This window comes from Cavia porcellus, unplaced genomic scaffold (assembly GCF_034190915.1).
Source record: "Cavia porcellus strain 051 isolate PalLab524CR breed Dunkin Hartley unplaced genomic scaffold, mCavPor4.1 scaffold_2, whole genome shotgun sequence".
Classification (NCBI taxonomy): domain Eukaryota; kingdom Metazoa; phylum Chordata; class Mammalia; order Rodentia; family Caviidae; genus Cavia; species Cavia porcellus.
The window spans coordinates 43941411-43962227 of record NW_026947485.1 but is presented as its reverse complement, the minus strand read 5'-3'; the positions used below and the strand labels follow the sequence as shown (position 1 = coordinate 43962227).

The 20817-nt window shown below is 34.8% G+C and overlaps 1 protein-coding gene across 1 annotated transcript; it reads left to right on the top strand.

Moving 5' to 3' along the window:
- The first annotated feature begins 491 nt into the window (after positions 1-491).
- Positions 492-20135, top strand: Spam1 (sperm adhesion molecule 1). Its single transcript, NM_001173021.2, is given in 4 exon segments — positions 492-644; positions 14128-15281; positions 15719-15808; positions 19408-20135. Coding segments are annotated over 3 exon segments (1590 nt in total). The 5' UTR covers positions 492-644; positions 14128-14327; the 3' UTR covers positions 19954-20135.
- The last annotated feature ends 682 nt before the right edge of the window (positions 20136-20817 follow it).

The following is a 20817-nucleotide window of genomic DNA, read 5'->3' as shown; positions in this document are numbered from 1 at the left end:
CAACATTCATAGAGCCTTTTGCCTACCCAGGGATCGCACCAGAAAGAAATGTAGGGAAATATTTTATTTTTGGTCATGGATACTGCAGCATTTCAGTCACTCATCTTCCACAATGAGTCTTCCATGTACTCACATTGGCAGGAATGAAAAATAGTTTAGGCTTTGGCATACAAGCTGATATTGACATATCTAGGAATCGGATTGGTTATCATGCCAGGGAAAACTAGTGTACAGGAATGTCAAATTTGTGTCTACCTTGTTAAGAAAACTAACAGTGATGAGAGAAAGACAAATTTAAAAGAGTTCTACTATGAAAGAACAGAGGCAGAGTAGGATATTGGCAAAGTGATTTCTATGCAGCTTTTCAATAGATGGGGGTGGGGAGGACAAGGATTTCTTTTGAAACATAGACACAAAGCTTGATGATCTGTGATCTTAGCAAAAGCTTTGTGATGTTATATGCTTCTAGAATCTTGGGATTGGCTCTGAGTCTTTACTGTGAGGTTGCTTGTACATTGATTTTCCAGTTCTCTTAAGAATCTGTGGCTTGATGTAGCTCACACGAATCCAGGAGGATTTTTGTTTCTTAATTTTGATGACTGCGTACATGATTAGTAGTACATCGTAAAGTCTCTTCCAACAAGGTAATAGCATATACTTTATCCTAAAAATCTTGATGTATGTTTACTGTTTGGTTGAAACTGATGGCAAGTTGTCAGTCAGTGGAGGCCACACCTCTTGTATTCAATGATGTCCCTCAACCTAGTTATGACACATAACAAGGCACAGGATCACATTTTTGTAACCTAACCCACCACAATATCCACTTTTCCAAGGATGGAAGTTTTAGAGGTGCTAGTTGATACAGGAGCACAAAAACTATTTCAAAAGGTTTTAATTTATTTCTCTTTATTGGAGTTTAAATTATATAAGGGTCAAAAGTAAAATCTGTAGCCATTTAAGTCGTTTCTTGACAAATTTTTCTAATTTTTTTATATTTAGATATTTATATTCTACTTGTCATGATGATTAAAGATGTTATACGCCACAAAGTTTTTAAAAGTAATACAGAATTTTTCTGAGAAAGTGGGCTATTTATGCTGAAAAGTAACTCGTTTTAGTTTGTGTATAAAAGAATGCTAAAATGAACCATAATCTCAGTTACTAATTTCTTTGTCCTTGTCCTGGTGTTAATATGTCTAAAAGGATAGCATATAGTCTACACACTAAATGTATAGATAATAGCCAAGGCTATAAAGTCCTTGTGGGCCATTGTAAGAGCAGTGTGTACCTTAGGATATTCCCTCAGATGTGTAGATTACCTATAGAAACCGGTAAATAATTTAGCAGAAATTTTGCAGATGTTAGTGCAGAACTTTTAGTTTCTTAAAGTCCCCATACTTAAATATATGTCTTATCTGATGAGAGGTAAATGCAAACCAAAAGATAAAAAGCACAATGTATAAATGATTGCCTGACACATTTATGTATGTACTTTTTCCAGATTTCCTGATTGTCAGTAATATCTGTAAAGAATAAAAGCAAGTTTATAAATTGATTGGAGTGCCAGGCGTGGGTGGTACACATCTATATTTCCAACACTCACTTGGGAGGCTGAGGCAGCCCATGTTATATAGTGAGTTCAAGACCAGCCTAGCCTACATAGTGAAACTGTTTCAAAACATTAATAAATACATAAATAATATAAACTGGAGAAAGAATGAAAAAATTTCCTGTTTTCAACTTCATATTTAGCAATCTCTTCAGTTTTTACTTTGGCTTTTGTTGTTCTTAGAGGACATTATCAGTCTCCTTGTATGGACTGATTAATAAATAAATAGCAAATTTAGTAGTAAGGTAAGGAGCCTGTAATAAGGTTTCACCTGTGTTCCCATTAACAGTAGAACTGTTGGCAGATGTTAAGTCTACAGGTTTCCAGGTAAGCATTGTCAGCATGAGAGACTCCAAAGGTGCACTTAGAGTGGTGAAAGTGTGACTATTTCCCTTCAACCAAGTATGCACTCTATTAACAGCTTACATTCACTCCATCATCCAACACACGGATGAGGCTGATATGGTTAAGAGTCCCTATCTTTTGCTCTCTCTGTCATTTGTCACTGCACTTCCTGGAGTAAACAGGGTGACCCCAAAATTGATATCCTATTCTTACTGCCAAACGTAAAGGAAAAGAAAATTAATCTTTCTCTGTTCTTTGAAATTCTGTAGCTTGGGCCTATAATTTGGTAGATTAACAGGAGAAAAGCAAACAAACTTTGTTTAATAGTTTTACATGTAACACAAAGACTAAAGAAGCAATAAACATCAAGAGCTTATATGCATTTTTAAACAAAATAATGAAGAGAAATAATATGACAATGGGAAAAGAATTAAGCCTTTAGAAGGGTTTTGTTAGAACATGATTAAAGACATAACGAAGATAAGGACTATTTTAATAAGGATATTTATACTAACTTTTTTCAGCATTAGCTGTTAGTCTTCAGTCATAAGAGTATTCTTCTTTTCATAGTACAGAGAAAGTACCCTCTACATGAAGAGTATTGTGTTTTGGTGGAGAGTCAGAGAACACTTTCTGTATCTTCTGTTTCTCCATCATCTTTAGTTCAAAATAACTAATATACAAAAATGGTATATTTTAGGGTGCTTTCTCTGAACTCTTTCAAAAGTATTGTGCTGCTTTACCATTATGTTTTCACAACAGACCTGTACATTAATTGCTTTACTATCCACATTTTATAGTTAAACAAAAAGATCTTAAATTACAGTGAAATTAAATAGTTTGGACAATCTTACATTGTTATGAAAATAAGATTATTAAGATTTGTCTGATGTTCCTAATCTAGAAAAGTAAACCACTTATTCTAGCAGTCAGAACATTTACGGATATCACTTAAGTAATTCTCACACAGAAAGATTCTCTTCTGCATGTTGAAGAGACTAAATTATGTAGAACAACAACAAATTCCATATTTTTCTACTGTACCTTTTTACTGGAGCATAAGAGTAACTGGCTGTGTGTCTCAGTAGCTGCACTTGGGGGGGACACAAGATGTAATACCTGTGTTTACCCGCTTGGTCTGTTGAAATGCAAGGTGTGTGTAGCTATGCAAAAGTGTCAAGTTTGGGACTTTTTACACATTTATTATTTGTCTAACAGGTTATACAAATAATAAATTATTTACATTTATTATTTGTATAACAGGTTTTGCCTACATTTACTTGGCATTATGGGCCTAATATAAATCCACATCATTCTTCTGTTATGTAAACATATACTTTACCATAATGGAATATGAGGTTATTTTGATTTTTCTGGTAGAAGTGGCCTCCCAATTCAGTATAGTGGCATATGAAAACCAGATTAGCAAGTTTTGAAGGAAGACAAAAATGAATCATCAGATCACTCATGCATGGAAGATGAAGATGATAATGTCTTTGAGGCTGACCACATGAGCAAGAGTTCCTGTGACAGTGAAATGGAGCAAGAATCAATTCATACAGATACAGGGAATGCAGACCTTGATTTAGATGATGAAGAAAACAGTGATGTGAGTACATACTGAACTACTCCAAGTGGTCCAAAATAGTCATGCAACCAAATGGAATGGCAATGTTAGAACTAAGTACAAAAATATACTGAAGGTCTTAGCAAGGGTGAAACCTATCAGATGAAATGCCAGCACTGCAATTCAGTGTTGGAAACTCTAACAGATGAGATGCTATAGGATGTTGTGAAATACACAAATGCTAAAATACAAATAAAATGTTCCGTATGTACTGATAGCCGTACTTTAAAAATGTATGCATTATTAAACCTCAGGTTATTAAACCTTAAAGCATTTATAGGTCTGCTGCACTTAGTGGGGCTTTCTCATCCTCATTGCTGGAATGTAGAAGATTTATGGAAAAGTGATGAGTTTGGACTGAAGGAATACAGAATAATGGTGACATTGAAGGAAATTTTGTTTCCTGCAAAATTGTTCAATGACAAAAGCACCCACCCAAAAAGAAAAAGAACTGATAATCTGGTTGCTATCCACTCACTGTTGGAGAGATTTGTGGTTTATTGTCAGACAATTTGCACACTGTCTGAATATAGGACTATTGATGAACATCTTGCACATTTTATGGTCACTGTAGCTTCAGGCTGAATACTCTCAAAAAACCTTCAGAAAATGGCATAATCATTTATGCCCTTGTATATGCAGAGCCTTATTATGCTTTCAATTTAGAAGCTTACCCTGGAACTCAATCACCAGGTCCTTATTCATGTAGTAATAAATTGAATGATGTTTGGAACAGACTTGTTGCTCCCAACTCACAAGCTAATCAGAATATGACATCCAACAATTAGCTTACCAGTTTTCAATTGATGTTGCATTTGCAAGTTGACTAGTGCAGGAACTGTACACAGGAACAAAGCAGAAATTGCAAATGAAAGGTTGAAATTTCAAAACAGAGAATTGTATAGTACAATCTCTGGATTTCAGAAAGAAATAATAGTGGTCTCATGTACGGCGAAGAAAAACAAACTGGTACTGCTGATGTCAGCATTGCACTGTGATGGAAATATTGATAGGGAAACCTCAACAAAACAGAAGGCTGAGGTAGTAACTTTTTACAACACCAAAAGAAGAGTAGATGTTATTGATGAGTTATACAGCAGCTATGATGTCACTTGAAACACAAAGCACTGGTCAATGGTTGTGTTTTACTCAGTCCTAAACATGGGTGGCATAGTTTGATAGGTTACAAAGAAAATAACAAGTGCAAAACATCACAGAGATTTTCTTAGAGGATTTATACTAGAACTGATAAATGATCATCTATAGAAGAGAAAAAAGAAATTTTTCTGGCCAGGGTTCTACACACACAATTGAGGATTACAGTGGTGAACTGATGGGTGAGCAGGCAGGTGCTGCATCCCAAAGACCTACTATGACAACAAGAAAATAAAAAACTTGTCAACTGTGCTCTACAAGAAAGGACAGGAGAACAAAACACATGTGCTATCAGTGTAAGTTGTACGTGTGGATGGAACATGCAGTTGTCACCTGTGAAGACTACCTTGGTGTGATAGTTGAAGGAAAGGTGATTGCTGTGGAAGACTTTCATTTGTATTTACATTGAAGTTCATATAGACTTTTATTTCTGATGTTATCTTTTAGGTTAAAAACAAAAAAGAACAACAGAAATAAATTCCTGTATGAACCACAATGAAAATGCCAATAGATGATACAAACAAGAATCTTTACTTCAATTATCACACCTATGTATGAAACAACTGATATGAAAATATTGATGTTTATTCTAAGCATTCATTACATATTTGACATTTTACTGATACCATATTTTTCTTCTCACGTTGTATAATGTAGGAAGCTCCTGACAAAACACAAAGATGAGAGAGGTGATAAAAGTGGCATACCACATAGAACAGGAAAGCTAAACACATGTGCTGTCAGTGTGAGTGAGATGTGTGCATGGAACATGCAGTTGGTCATATGTGAAGGTTGCCTTGCGTGTAACAATTGAAACAAAAATTATTTTGTTGTAGAGTTCTATTGGTATTTTCATTATAGTTCTTATGGAAATTTATTTCTGATGTTATCTTTTAGGTTTTGTAAGCAAACACACAGATGATGTGAAAATGTTGGTGTGCATTCTAAATGTGTATATTTAGAATATGCACATATTAGGAATTTAGTACTTTATTTTATGGATGTTTTATGTTCTTGTTAACTACGCATTCTATAATAGAGTAAGAATCTTCTGACAAAGCAGCAAGACCACTGAGATGTGAAGTATATCCTACAAAAAGGTCAGGAAAACAAAACACGTACTGTCAGTGTAAGCGATAGGTGTATATGGAACATGCTGTTTTCATGTGTGTAGACTACCTTAGGTGTCTTGAAGTAAAAATCATTTTTTGTAGCATCTATTGATATTTTCATGCTATATGTAGGAATTTATTTCTGTTGTTTTTTTTTAGACTTGGCATACCAAATGTCAGTTGATGTTGAATATTTTGGTGCTTTTTAATAAAGAATAATATTAAAATTCAATACTTTATGTTTTTGATTTTTTCTGTTAAATACTCAATGTTTAATATAAACAAGCTCATAATATTAAAATTAATAATTCATCAATAGAAGTACAGGAGACCCTCAAGTTGTGACCTGCTTGATATATAAGCAATTTGAGTTATGACTAGAACTTCAGTTTTAACTTGCAATATTGAATTATGACCCAAATGCCAGCTGTTTGTTCTTGCAGATAACCTCAGAAACAGATTTAACCTTTAAACAGTTTTAGAAGGAGCATTACAACATCCTTTCCTGGATGGAGTTATCTGAAAAGTCTTGGGCCGGTATCTCTCATCACACTGAGATCTGTCGACATACAGGAGAAAGAATTTGAAGGCTGTGTAGTGGAGCATCAGGCTTCACTTAACAACTAGCTCTCAAGATAAAACTGAATTTGTAAATCAAGGATCCATTATATTAAAAGCATAAACCTGGATGTCATACATGTACAATAATGTGCCTTTAAGACAAAATTTGTGTTCTTCCCCACAGGCTATAGAGATAGAATACCTTTCCTAAAGCCAGTTACTTAGGAAGTAGTTACTTCTGGGATTCAAAACTCAGACATGTCATACTCCAAAATTTTAGTGTGTCAAACATATTTGTTCCATTCTATATTAAATATGTGCATTTTACTTTGTTAGTATGTGTACATACAAATATATAACTATCATACTACAAAATGCAAATTTTCGTTTTCATTGACAGTTCCTGGCTATCATTCCCATTCCAAGATAAGCCATGCAAACTAAAATTTTTCTTTTTAGGGTCATAGTCTTTCCTTGAGGTGGTTGTATGATCCTTATCAGATATTAGGTCCTAAGACCTTCCTGTTTGCAGAGATGTCCTGTTTCCTTGTCAGATGGTGGGTTATAAGACTCTCCTCTTTGGAGAAATGTCCTGAGAAGAGAGATAAAAAAGAATTGCTGAAGTGGATACTTCTTTCTAGGTGAGTGTTTTTTCCTTCTCATTGGCATTAGATCATGCCTTATTTGTCAACATGTCAATCACATGTTGACAAAATTGACCATGCTTCAATCATGGCTATGTAATGAAATCTCTTAAAAAAAAAACCCAAAGGACAGAGTCCAGGGAGTGTCCAGGTGACTGAACATCTGGAGGTTCCTGGAAGGCATCATCTGGAGAAAGTATAGAAGCTCTACATCCCTTCTTCATACCTTACCCAGCCTGCTTTGCATCTGAACTCACTGTATTGTACTGTCCATTATGATGAACTGGTAAATGTGTTTTCTTGAGTTCTATGACCTGCTCAAGCAAATTAATGAAAACCAAAGAGGAAGTTTTTGGAAGCCCTAAATGATAGATAATCAGTTGAAAACACAGGTAACTCAATCTGTGGCCTGTGTCCACGATCTGAAAGAGAAGGGATAGTCTTGAGAGCTAAGCCCCCAACTGTTATCTCTAAGTAGATCGGTTTGGAGTTAGATTGGATTTGAGGACATCCAACAGGTGCGTACTGAGAATTAATTGCTTGTTTATAGGTAGAAAGATATTCTTCCACCTTTTAATTTACAGAAATTTTCTGCTTTGGTTGGTAGTATGGGAGAAGAGTGGGAAAACCAGATACAGTACCTTGTTTCTTTGCTTCCCTGACACACAAAAAACTGACAAAAATATCCATAAAATAATATCTTTATTACATGCCATGGTACTCTTGTGTGTCCCATACTAATTGTTCCATACTCTGTTACAGTCTATTTTACTTATTTTAAAAAGATGTTCATTATATCAACCTGATTTGTAGCTACTGTGTCACTTATAAGTTATGACCTTCAATTTGAAAAAAAAAATTACTAGGTGTAGAGCTATCATCATTTTCTTAGACCATCCCATTTATAATTACCCTTCATTGTGCCAAAAGCACATAGGACAGCTGAAGTATATTTTCGGAATGCTCCACTATGTTGGGTACGCTTTGGCCGAAACAGTTAGGTTTTGGTCAGAGGTGGCCTCAGTGTGGGCCAGGGGACCACCTCCCACCCTCAAGGGGTGACTGCTCGTCTACTTTCCCTTCAGCCCAATATCTGTGATCTCTATTGAGGCAAAACTATAATAGTATGGATAAAAGAGAAATTTAAATATAAATACCATAGTTCCCCCTTATCTCTGAGGTATATGTTCCAAAATATCCCAAATGTCTGAAACCCTGGGTAGTACCAAATCCAGTATGTACTACGTTCATTCCTATACATATGTATCTGTGATAAAGTTTAATTATGAAATAGGCATAATAAGCGATTAAAAGCAGTAGTAAGTTAACAGGGAAGTTTTAGCAATATAGTATAATAAAGTCATGTAGAATATGTGAATTACTTCTGAAATTGTTCACTTAACATTTCAAGACCGTAGGTAATTCAAAAGTATTGCTTGCTAAGGATGGTACTAGTCAATTTTTCAAATCTAAATCTTGTTCATGTTTAAAGCAATGATCCAAATGCTCATGTCCCACCAAAATACCTATGTCTAAATTTAAATATTCAGTGTAATAACATGAAGAGGTGGGGCCTTTGTGCAAGTGACTGAGTCATGAGGTCAGAACATTATGAATGAGATTAGCATCATTTGGTAGATGAAGCCAGAGCTGCAGGGAGCTTGTTTGCCCCTTTCATTACATGAAGCTGCTGTCTAGTCTTTGAGGAAGACAACCTTAATCAGACCTTAAATCAGCCTCCACTTTGATCTGGAACATCCAATCTCTAGAGCTGTAGAAAATAAATTTTGGTGTTTCTAGGTTACTCAGTCTATGATATTCTATATCACAGAGCGCAAAAGATTTAAGAAATCGTAGATGGGACCCAGGCATGACAGCATTATGTGAGGCTGAGGCTGGAGAGTTGGAAGTTTGAGCCTCGCCTGGGCAACCTAGCAACTTAATGAGACCCTGTCTCAAAATTAAAAAAAAAAAAAAGAGATTGCTACGATTCTTTACTGAGGTTTTATTTCCCCTGTTGTAATGGTTTTTATGAATCAAATCTTTTTACCACTTTATTGTCCAACTCTGTTCTTGTTTCCGTTTTGACTGGTGGCTTCTGGTGAGTGAGGTTTAGGTTTTGCTTTAATGTCCTCTTTTGAAAATGCTGTTCTTTCTATTGAATAACAGTGAGTAGTTCTGAAACTTGAACAATGACCTAACCCTACAATTAAAGGTGAATTATATATTTTTATCATCTTTGAGATCTAAAGACTTTGGAAATATCGTTCACATTCTTTCAAAAAGAATTACTTCCAAGAATAAGACTGGTTTCTTTAATAAAACACCCTTGACATTGACCTATCAAGCAGTTTTAAAACCAGTGTATGAATATTTTTACAATGCATCAATATATTTTGCTTAAAATTAAACCTTGAAAAATTATGTTTAATCAGATTGTGATTTTTCTAGCTCTTTATGTAATTTTCTATTTATATCAGCACACAAGAGCAACTTAAGGTATAAATTGAACAAATTTAGAATTACATTCTATGTCCCTCCATAGCAATTAAGTAAAATTTAACTTTACAAGCTGTTCTTGAGGAATTTTCTTATTCATTTGACAGTTCTTTGTTTTTCTTTTTCTTTTCTCTCTCCTTTTTCAGCTTAGGGAAAAGATAGGATTGAGAAATATTTTATTTATGTAGATCATGACTTTATCATTTTGAAAATGTTAACTAACATTAATTTTTAAGGAGTAATTGCTTTTATTTTATTTTATTTTTTTTATCTTTTTCGTTTTTATCGGTACCAGGCATCGAACCCACGACTGCCTGCTTGCAAGGCAGGCGCTTATGCCGCTGAGCTAAATCCCCAGCCCCTAAGGAGTAATTGCTTTTATTTTTATAGTATATGCTGTAGTTTCTTGAAAACAATGCCTTAAGTTTCATTCTTTATCTGATTACAGTATACTGATTTGTCATTAACTTGAGAAAATTCTTAATAATCAAAACAATTATATTAGAGACATTTTACCACTGGACTCGAATTTATTTCAAAAGCTAATAAAAACACACAGCATTCTTATGCTCATTTACTATCCTTGCTAATCTCTGCCATTGGTGCTTGGATTTGCTAGGATGCAGTGCCAAATACACGTACACACCAAGCTCACTTGTGAATTTTTCCCTGCATCCCATGCTGTAACACTGAAAAAGAGTAAGTCTTTCTCTGACTGACTGGGGGGAAAATTTTTTTCTCACACAACAAGTTAATTACTGCACAAATAAATGCATTGGAGCAATTTATAACCTACCCAACTCTAGAGCAAAACTTTTCCATTTTAACTTCATAAGTAAATTGTCTAGTTTTCTTTCTACTGCATAGCCTAACAGGGAAAACTACACATGCCTTTGTGAAAAAGGATTAGAGGTTCTGTAATCCATCACCTTTTAAAAGGCTAGCTCCTTAGTTTTGGGAGTAGTTTTTTTCCCCTGGCATTTGATTATGCCTAGTAGTAGCATAATTGTGTTAATTTACCCCCCTTGCTCATCTTATCTGGTACAAGCACTTGATTTTCTGGGATTAGAAGATCAAATTACACACAGATTAAAGATTAGTGATTTCTTTAGCTTTAAGGATCTCCACCTGGTCAAAACATACTTGAGTCAACACTCAGAAAATTGTCAAAGGTAGAAGGAACCAAAGAGTAAAAGAAAAGGAGAAAGAAAAATAATGAAATGCCACTTCCAATGATATTAACTTTTCTTGTTAAATTTAGTGTTGATATCTATTTATGGTCAAATTATTTATAAAACATGATAATTTAAGAACAAATTTTCTAGACAACCTTGTCTAAATGCTCCTCTTTCTGGTTCAAAGGATTTAACTATCATGTGTCTCAGTGATCAAATTCTATTATAACAGGTGTAAGAGTTCAATCTAAATGGAATTTTAATTGTACTCAGCTCTGAAACTTCTATATTTATTGTGAAAGAAAAAAGAAAAACAATTTAAAGGGATGCAATTGACTTGTCAGTGCTTTAAGAAGACACTGAGACTAGCCTGTTTCTTGCCTTAAAGGTACTAAAGACAGGTAAAGTGACTTGACTTGGAAAGCAGACATCTGGCTAAGTACTATTTTGGGAGCTGAGGACAATAGGACCTAGATGGAGTGCTTTAAGAAACAATTATCTATGCCATGGGGAAGGACATTTAGGAGGTGACTTTAATAGATATAGATTGAATGTTGAGTTTAGGAGTATAGGTTGAGTATCCCTTATCTGAAATGTAGGGAGGCAGAAGGCTCTCAGATTTTAGATTTTTTTTGTGAAGTTTTGCAATACTTGCATATATATAATTATTTATGAAATGTCACCAACAAACGTGAAATTTATACTTTATGTACACTTGGTAAAAATAGCCTGAGGCAAATTTTATACAACACTTTATAATAATTTTATACATGGAACAAAATTTCATGGCTTGGCTACAAGTGGATGCAAAATGTTTTACATTTTGACGCATTTTGCATTTTTATTTTCAGATTAGGGATCCTAGGATCAGATGGTATCTGGACTTAAATTAGTCAAAATTTCTCAAATACATGAACTTCTCTAACAGACTCTTTAAAAACATGCAAATATATAGGTTTGCCCTATTTCTGTGCACTGACTTTCTCCAGAGATTTAAAGAGGTGTTGCCAAGCATGGTGGTCCTTACCCATGATCATATTACTCTTGCAGGCTAAGACAGAAAGATCGTAAGTTTGAGCCCAGCCTGGGCAACTTGGCAACTTGGCAATCTAGTAAGACCCTGTCTCAGAATAAAACAAAGGGGTGGGGGATAGGGATTAGGGCTGTAGCCCAGTGGCAAAATCTTGGGTTCAGTCTCTAGTATGAGAGAGAGAGAAAGAGAAGAGGAGAGGAGGGGAGGAGAGAAGATGGGAGGGAAGGGGAGGGAAGGGAAGGGAAGGGAAGGGGAGGGGAGGGAAGGGAAGGGAAGGGGAGGGAAGGGAAGGGACAAGACAAGAAGAGAACAGAGGAGGGAGAAGAGAAAAAGTGGAAAGGAAGAAGAAAGAAGAGAGGGAGAGGGAGAGAGACAGAGAGAGGGACAGAGACGGAGACAGAAAGACAGGAACAGAGCCAGAAAGAGAAGGGAGAGAGAGAGAGAATTTCATCTAGTTGATTTTCTTTCTTTCAAAACTTTCTTTTAAAAATTAATCACACTCCTCACAGGGAATTTGTACTTGTACATAATAATATGCACAATACTCTTATTTTTGTGTGTTCTATTCTCCTTCCCTGCCTTCAATCTTTCTTCCCATTTTTATTTACAAAAGCTTTGTTTCCAATTTTCCTTCTATTCTTTCTTTTCTTTTCTTTTCCTTTCCTTCTGCCTCATTCCTTCCCCTGTTCCTCTTCCCATTTGAACATTTGCTTCCTACTTGCCAATATCTATCATCCATTTGGGGCCTTATTAATCCTTTCCATTTCTCACGTAAGAGAAACAATGTTATACTTAAATGTGTGTCTCTGACTTATTTCTCTGAAGGTGCTTCCATTTACCTAAAAATGTCTCACGTTCAATTTTCAAAGATAATAATATCCATTGGGGAAGAGAGGGAGCAGAGGCCTTATAAATAGACTAATCTGGCCTTAAAAGGCTGAATTTTCTTACAAGGTTATATATAATTTAGATTAGAATGTTAATTTCAATAAGCTTAGCATATTTCCCTGAGATCTAGGGAAAGTTAATCCTTTACTACATTTCCTTCTTGTCCTTCTTTCATGTAATCAGTGGTGTTGGTAGATAATATTTGAAAGAAATTTTTCCCCTCTCATACTGATTTGAATAAAGATGTTTTAGGTCCTAAATAAGGATATTTATAAAAATTTAAACCATGAAAATCTTTAGTTACTTTATCTTGTTCTAAACATGAAGGAAAAAAATCCAATGACTTTAAAACCTGAGATTACAAATAGTTCTTAAAATTCATTTTATTTTTATGATGCTGTTTTTAAAAGAGTATTCTCCAGCAAGGGGGACTGAATGGATAGTTTGCTATGGTACAGGGAGCACAGCTGAGAAGAATGAGATGATTCTCTTATACCTTCTCACAGTTGTATCCTACTATAATCTATTTAAAAAGAAAGGCTTTAGTTTCCCTTTAATTTTTTAAAAGATACTTCTTAAAAATTTAATTATGACTTCCTGTAGATAATTTTTAAGAACAATAATAAGTTACTTTAATTTCTTTTCCTTGATCCAAACATTTTAGTGTTTCGTTAAATTTGCTTTAATGCTTCATGTTGTGTCAATCAGAATAACAGTACAGGCTCAGATATCAAACACTAAAAAAGTCAGGCTTAGGCTAGAACCAATTCTTTTGTAGGAGATAAAAGTAGTAAAATGTTTTTATTAAATTTAAATATGGAACTATATTACTGTAAGAGCTCGATTGAATAGTGTTTCAAATGGCCCTTGGACTGGTCATTTGGTAGCAGCTTTTGGTTGACTCAATAGTTTCAACCAAACTTTTGACTTATTCATAACTGTGACAAAAGTGACTTTTCTTTTACTGTCTTGTGTTGCATGTGTGTGTGTGTGTGTCTGGGTGAGTGGGTGGGTGGGTGAGAGAGAGAAGAAAGAAAGATAATTAATTATGAAAACAAAATTTAACAATTCTACGACGTTATTTTTAGTATTTGGTGGATTGCCATAAAATGGTGTTTTAATTACCAGCAAACAATAAGTTCAACCTGAATTTATTTTTATTTGGTAAGCTTTTACCAAGGCATTGTTTGGTGTCCCTTTCTGCACATCTTGAAAGGCAAAAAAAAAAAAAAAAAAAAAAAAAATAACATTCAGCTCAAAGAAAGATCGCTAATGATTTGGAAAGGTGAGACAAATGTTAACTATGAGATAATCTGTATTATACACATGAGAAAATACATTATTGATTTAAAAACAATAGTAATTCTATCTTCTAAAATTGAGTTAAATTTCCTGAACATAAAGTTGAGAACTTGGGCACGCATTCCACCTTGGGTACAGTAATGCATTGTAAGAGTCTTATTTTTTTCTTTCCAGTTACAGATGGTGCAACATTCAAAACATTCCTGAAATACAAAACAAGAAGAATATTTTAATGTAACAGAGTTGTTTACCTCTTTATCCACCAAAGTGACCTCACTGTACTACGCTTCTTTTGGGCTCATATTGTGCAACAAATATTGGAAAAAACAGTGTATAAGAAGAAAAAGTATTTTTCACAGCTGTTACTCTTTCTAATGGGAGCATTCACTTTTAAACACAGCTTTTTTGGGAGTTTTGTTGAGTGCAGTGGAGTATTGCAGACAGTGTTTATTTTCCTTCTAATTCCATGTTGCCTGGCTGATAAAAGGGCACCACCACTCATCCCAAATGTGCCTTTGCTCTGGGTCTGGAATGCCCCAACTGAATTTTGTATAGGAGGAACCAATCAACCACTAGATATGAGCTTTTTCTCTATAGTAGGAACTCCCCGGAAAAATATCACAGGGCAAAGTATTACACTATATTATGTTGATAGACTTGGCTACTATCCTTACATAGATCCTCACACAGGTGCGATTGTGCATGGAGGACTCCCCCAGTTGATGAATTTACAACAGCATTTGAGAAAATCAAGGCAAGACATTTTATTTTACATGCCCACAGACAGCGTGGGCTTGGCTGTCATTGACTGGGAAGAGTGGAGGCCCACCTGGACAAGAAACTGGAGACCTAAGGATATTTACAGGAATAAATCTATTGAGTTGGTTAAGAGCCAGCATCCACAGTATAATCACTCATATGCTGTTGCCGTAGCCAAAAGAGACTTTGAAAGGACAGGGAAGGCTTTCATGCTAGAAACTTTAAAACTGGGAAAATCACTTAGGCCAAGTAGCTTATGGGGTTATTATCTTTTTCCTGATTGCTACAACACTCATTTCACTAAACCCAATTATGATGGGCATTGCCCTCCTATAGAACTGCAAAGAAATAACGATCTCCAATGGTTGTGGAACGACAGCACTGCCCTTTACCCATCTGTTTATTTGACCAGTCGAGTAAGATCATCTCAAAATGGTGCACTTTATGTTCGTAATCGTGTACACGAGTCCATTAGGGTTTCGAAACTCATGGATGACAAAAACCCACTTCCGATTTATGTGTATATCCGCCTCGTTTTTACCGATCAAACTACTACATTCCTTGAACTGGTGAGTAAATCAAAGTATGACAGCTGTGAAATGTCTAGAAATAATGTTTTGTGGAATTTAATATCATTTTGAAAGGAGTAAAATTTAGTTTTTAATGTCATTTGGGGAAGTGCACACAAGTAGTTCTGTGTCATTATATAAAGTCAAAATAAGAATGTTTTTAATCTCTAATGTAACCATGTGATCTTTTAGCAACCATGATAATCTAGGTAACATCTGTAATGCATTAGCTCTGTTTCTTTTCTTTTGTGACCTTTTTAAAAGAATAAAATAAATTACAGTTTCTGTATTTTTATAGTATGGAAAGACATGCTTTAGAAATAGAAATAGTGGAGAAACATTATTGTTGGATCAAAATGCTTAGCTTAAGTGTTATTGTCCTTTTTATAAAATTTTCACTTTATTCCTCTGTACTAACTTTCTATCACATTTACCAGGATGATCTTGTGCATTCAGTTGGCGAAATTGTTCCTCTAGGTGTCTCTGGAATAATAATATGGGGAAGTCTTAGTTTAACACGAAGTTTGGTAAGTTCAACTGTAGAAAATAGATGAAAGTATTTATGTTTTAATGCTTTCCAGGATTATTTTGGTGTTAAATAAGAAAATCAGTACTATGCTTGGTACACAGCAGTAGGTGTTGAATTAACATTGGCTGAATGAAAATACCTTTGGATTCGTTTGGTTGGGATGTAAAGCAGAAAATATTGAACTTATTTTTAGGGAGAAGTCAGAAATTCAGTGAGATTAATTAAAATTCTCTATGCCACATAACATACAAGTAGCAAAAAATATCAGGTTTTCTGAAAAGACTTTTCATGTCATAAAATAAATGCCTCTATTTTCACTATTTAATTTTCCATATGAGGTGTTTCCCCTCACATCTTCAGTTCTCTTGAATCAACGAGAGAGTGAGAGCTCTGTAAAGACATTGCTAGATCAGAGCTCAACTTTATTTTCTCTGATGGTTGTGGAAATATTAGTGACGAGTATGTTATAGAAAATGTCGTGGCCTAGGGGCACCTGTCTTAGGGCTTGTAAAAAACAGCCCTTAATCCTTATCACTGGGAGAGATCTTTTGAAGAGGATCATGTCTGTCTCTTGCCTTTTACAAAGTATAGCAAGATTCTTAATTTAAAAGTGCTTAAAACAGACTTGTGAAATTCTTTCTATGTAATTACATACCTTCTGCCAATTTTATATAATCATATTGTCTCTGGCTTGATACCAATACAAAAAAGAAATAACAGAAAGAAAGAAATACAAGTTCAGGGAAAATTATATAACTTTTGGCAAGATTGTTTGTATGTAAGAAAACTTAAAATTATAATTCTCATAAGTATGTTCTCAATTTTTATTAAATAGTTTCCCAAATACATAAACTACTTTCTCAAGGTTTCTATTAATTCTATAATGGGAGCATTCATAAATATTCTATGCTCCTTCCTTTAAAAAAAGGCCTGAAAATTCTACCTCATTCTGCTAAAGAGTGAATCAGGCTTTCTACAATGAGTAGGCTAATGTGACATATCATCTAAGAGTCAACTTGTTTTTTAATATCATTTTAACCTGAGATTTACATTTTTGTTACGCTTCTTACATTAAGCTCTTCTTGGTTGTTAAGTAAGAAGGGTCCATCTTGACTCGAAGTTTCAGAGGTATCAGTCCATTGTTAGCTGGCACCAAGACAGAAACATTATGATAGAAGGGCAGAGGCAAGATGTGTACCTTAAGGCAGCAGGAGAGAGAGAGGCAGAGAGAGAAAGAGAGAGAGAGAGAGAGAGAGAGAGAGAGAGAGAGAGAGAGAAATTCCCCAAAGGGACACTGGGAGTCACCAACCCCCACTTCCAACCAGGCCTCACAACCACCTAACAACACATTCAGCCATGAACTCATCAGTGGGTTAATACATTGCAGAGCAGAGCAAGCCCACGAATTAATCACTCTCTGAAAGCTTTGCTTCTGAACACGTTACACCTTTGGAGACATGACAGTTCTCAAATCATTTAGGGATAGCCTTTCCTCTGTTTAATGTCAGTGCGTTGATATTTTCACTTACAGACCATGTGATGTATTTTCTGCTTTTCTAAAATTATGGTTGTTTTGAATATTAATACTTTCAAGATTTCCCCTTTTTATTTATGTCATGTGTAACCAATAGACCCATGAATCATTTTCATTTTCCCCTGGTTCACTGAGAACTTGAAAAATTGGTAACTGTAAGTTTTTCTGTAGTTAATGGAGCAGGCGTTAAGTGAGCCATTTCCTTTCATGCTTTTTCATTAGATATAGTAATATGGTGGAGCCAGTTCTACTGAACCTAGCGTGTGAGACTTGATTGTTAAATATTTGAGAATTTTGTGAGCCAGTTGTTAAACATAGCTATTAAAAATTTAATCATCTCTCTCTTTATATACATATATATATATATGATGTTTAAAACCATTTCATTTTGTTATATATGTTTCAAGGTTATTTATATTTGTTATATATTTACAAATATGCAGTGGTTGCAACCCAGCACCAAACTGCCATACTGTATATTGTTGATGTACTCAGTTCTGGATTTTTCATTCAATGGTGTCATAATGATAGTATCAAATTGGCCATGGCAAAGGTAGTTAAATCATGATATATAATGGTATAGACCAGGCCTTATCAACCAGATAGAAATTTTTAGATCTCTCTATAGACTATATGTTATGTAGGTTAATGATTCTTAAATCATTCTCATCTTTTTACCTTGTTTTTGTTTTGCCTAATGCCAAACAAAACTGTTACAACTGTCGATTTGAGGAAGCAAGTATAATGCCATATGAACTTGGCATATATTTTCATCTTAGTTAGGAATATAGCATTGAAGAGTACAGACCAAGTCAGTGCATTTTCAGAACTTATGAGTGCTCAGAAAAATACATAAATAAGGGAAATATTTGATGTGATATTTACTATACAGGGAATTAATATAGAGATGTGCATTTATAAGAAAAATACTATATCTGAGAGGGCACTGTCTAGTTAAAGCACCATCTGAATGACAAGATAGTTTACCGTGTTAAAAATTGGAGGAAAGAGCATTCCCAGCAGATGATAGAGCAGTGTGGGTTAAAATGAACCAGGTTTGCCAGTGAAATAACTATGTCTAAGGAGAGTGAATATGAGTGGATTGTCCAAGACATTATGCAGTGTCAGACTGGTATATGCAAGTCAAGAGAAGTTGAATTTTATCATGTTCAATGTAAAGTCATTGAAAGTTAAAAGGAAGATTGTGTTTTAGTTTTCTATTGCTTCCATAAAAGCAAAAATAAACTTAGTGACTGTGTGTGTGTGTATATATGTATAATTCTGTATATAAAAAGTCCAACATAGGTCTCAATGGGCTAAATTTAAGGTTGTCAGAAGGCTGCATTCCTTCCTAAGAGAAGGTCTTCACTTGCTCATTTGGTTTGTTGGCAGCTTCAGTTTCTTACATTTGCAATAATAAGCTCTCAATTATCTCACTGGTTGTTGGTTAAAGTTCATTTTTATCTTCAGGAGGCCCCCACATTCTTTAGCTCCTGGTCCTGTCTTCAAAATTAACAATGATGGGAGTGCTAGGCTGTGTATTAAAAAATTTTTGTATACAATGAAAATATTGTATCCTTTCATTCTTTTCTACCTATGAGGTAGGCTCTAAAATTATCCTTATTGTACAAGTGATGAAACTGAAGCATAACCAACTTAACTGATTTGCTAAGGTGACTCAGAAAACTAAGATTGAGAAGATTTGAGTGTTTCCCAAGTTCACGTAGCTCATCATCAATGAAACTAGGAAACTAATCTGGGCAAATAAACCGTAAAGTCCATATTCGAATAGCTGAACCATTCTATTCCCTTGATTGATATACAAGTAACAGAGGAAGATCAGGGTAGGATTTGGTGAGCCTCAACTGATATATTATTCAGTGGCATGAAATGAGATGTGAAACAGTGTCAGAAAAACCAGAATAATTTTGCTTAAGGTAAAAAAGATTACATATTTCCTATCTCTTGGTGTGTCTCTTGTTTTGTTCTTCCATAAAAATTGCTTATTTCAATGTTATTTAACATTTATGCATTCATATTTTGAACATTTTATGATTTTACAGGTTTCTTGTATAGGACTAGAAAATTACATGAAGGGTACACTCCTGCCTTACTTAATCAATGTCACCCTAGCAGCCAAAATGTGTGGCCAAGTGCTTTGTAAGAATCAAGGAATTTGCACAAGGAAAGACTGGAACACAAACACCTATCTTCACCTAAACGCAACAAATTTTGACATTGAACTTCAGCAAAATGGGAAGTTTGTAGTACATGGAAAACCATCACTTGAAGACCTGCAGGAATTTTCCAAAAATTTTCATTGCTCCTGTTATACCAATGTGGCTTGTAAGGACAGACTTGATGTACATAATGTCCGTTCTGTTAATGTGTGTACTGCCAATAATATTTGTATAGATGCTGTTTTAAATTTTCCATCCCTGGATGATGATGATGAGCCTCCCATCACAGACGACACGTCTCAAAATCAAGACAGCATCTCCGACATCACATCATCTGCTCCACCGTCTTCACATATTCTTCCAAAGGATCTCAGTTGGTGCCTCTTCCTTCTCTCTATCTTTTCACAGCACTGGAAATATTTACTATAGGCTCATGGCAACTGAAAAGTACCAAATTCAATATCATAAAAATTCTATAATCAAAATCCTTTGAATTTTTAAAGCAAAATACATACTATTCTATCAAAGACACTGTAAAGCCTGTGGTACTTGGAAGATACAGCTTTCTTTTGAGAAGAGTGAAGATTTGAATAAAACAAAATTACTGAAAATGAATGTCTTTATTAATAGTTTGTAATGTATTTAAAAGTTAAAATGTTCAGGGAAAAATTCTGTCTTTTAAAACACAATGTCTCAATTATATTAGTCTGGGTCACAAAACTAGAAGTTTTGGCTATTTCATCTTGAAAACATGTTTTATGTAAAAGGAAACAACAAATAATTATTCCTATTTTTGTACCTGATTTAATGTATTTTTAAAATTCCTGTTACAAAGTACTCTAATTTTCTTTCACTCTTGATTGTTGAGTTTAATCTCATGCACCTAAAATGCTTTATTTATCTAAGAATCCATTCACATGGCCATTCACATCCTGGGGAGACTTGGCTTATGCACTGATGGAGGGCTCTACCTGCCCACGGTGGCATGTGTGCCATAGGTTCGCCACCACTGATGTAGAGTGTTGAGAGCTCATTTTCTACCTGGCTTGGTACTCAGAGTCACAGATTCAAGTGAAGTGGTGTGCCTCTTGCCATCAGTGAATTTTTATGAAGGAGACAAATGAAATGTGGAAAATTACAACATAATGTGCTTTAATGCTATGATAACTTTAGCATGTACTGACATTCAGAAAAAGTTGGGAGTGTCAAGTTTCCTGAAATAGATATGTGAATTACCATAAAGATTTTGTGTGCTACGAGACAAGGGATTTCCAAAAGATGGACCATTGAAAG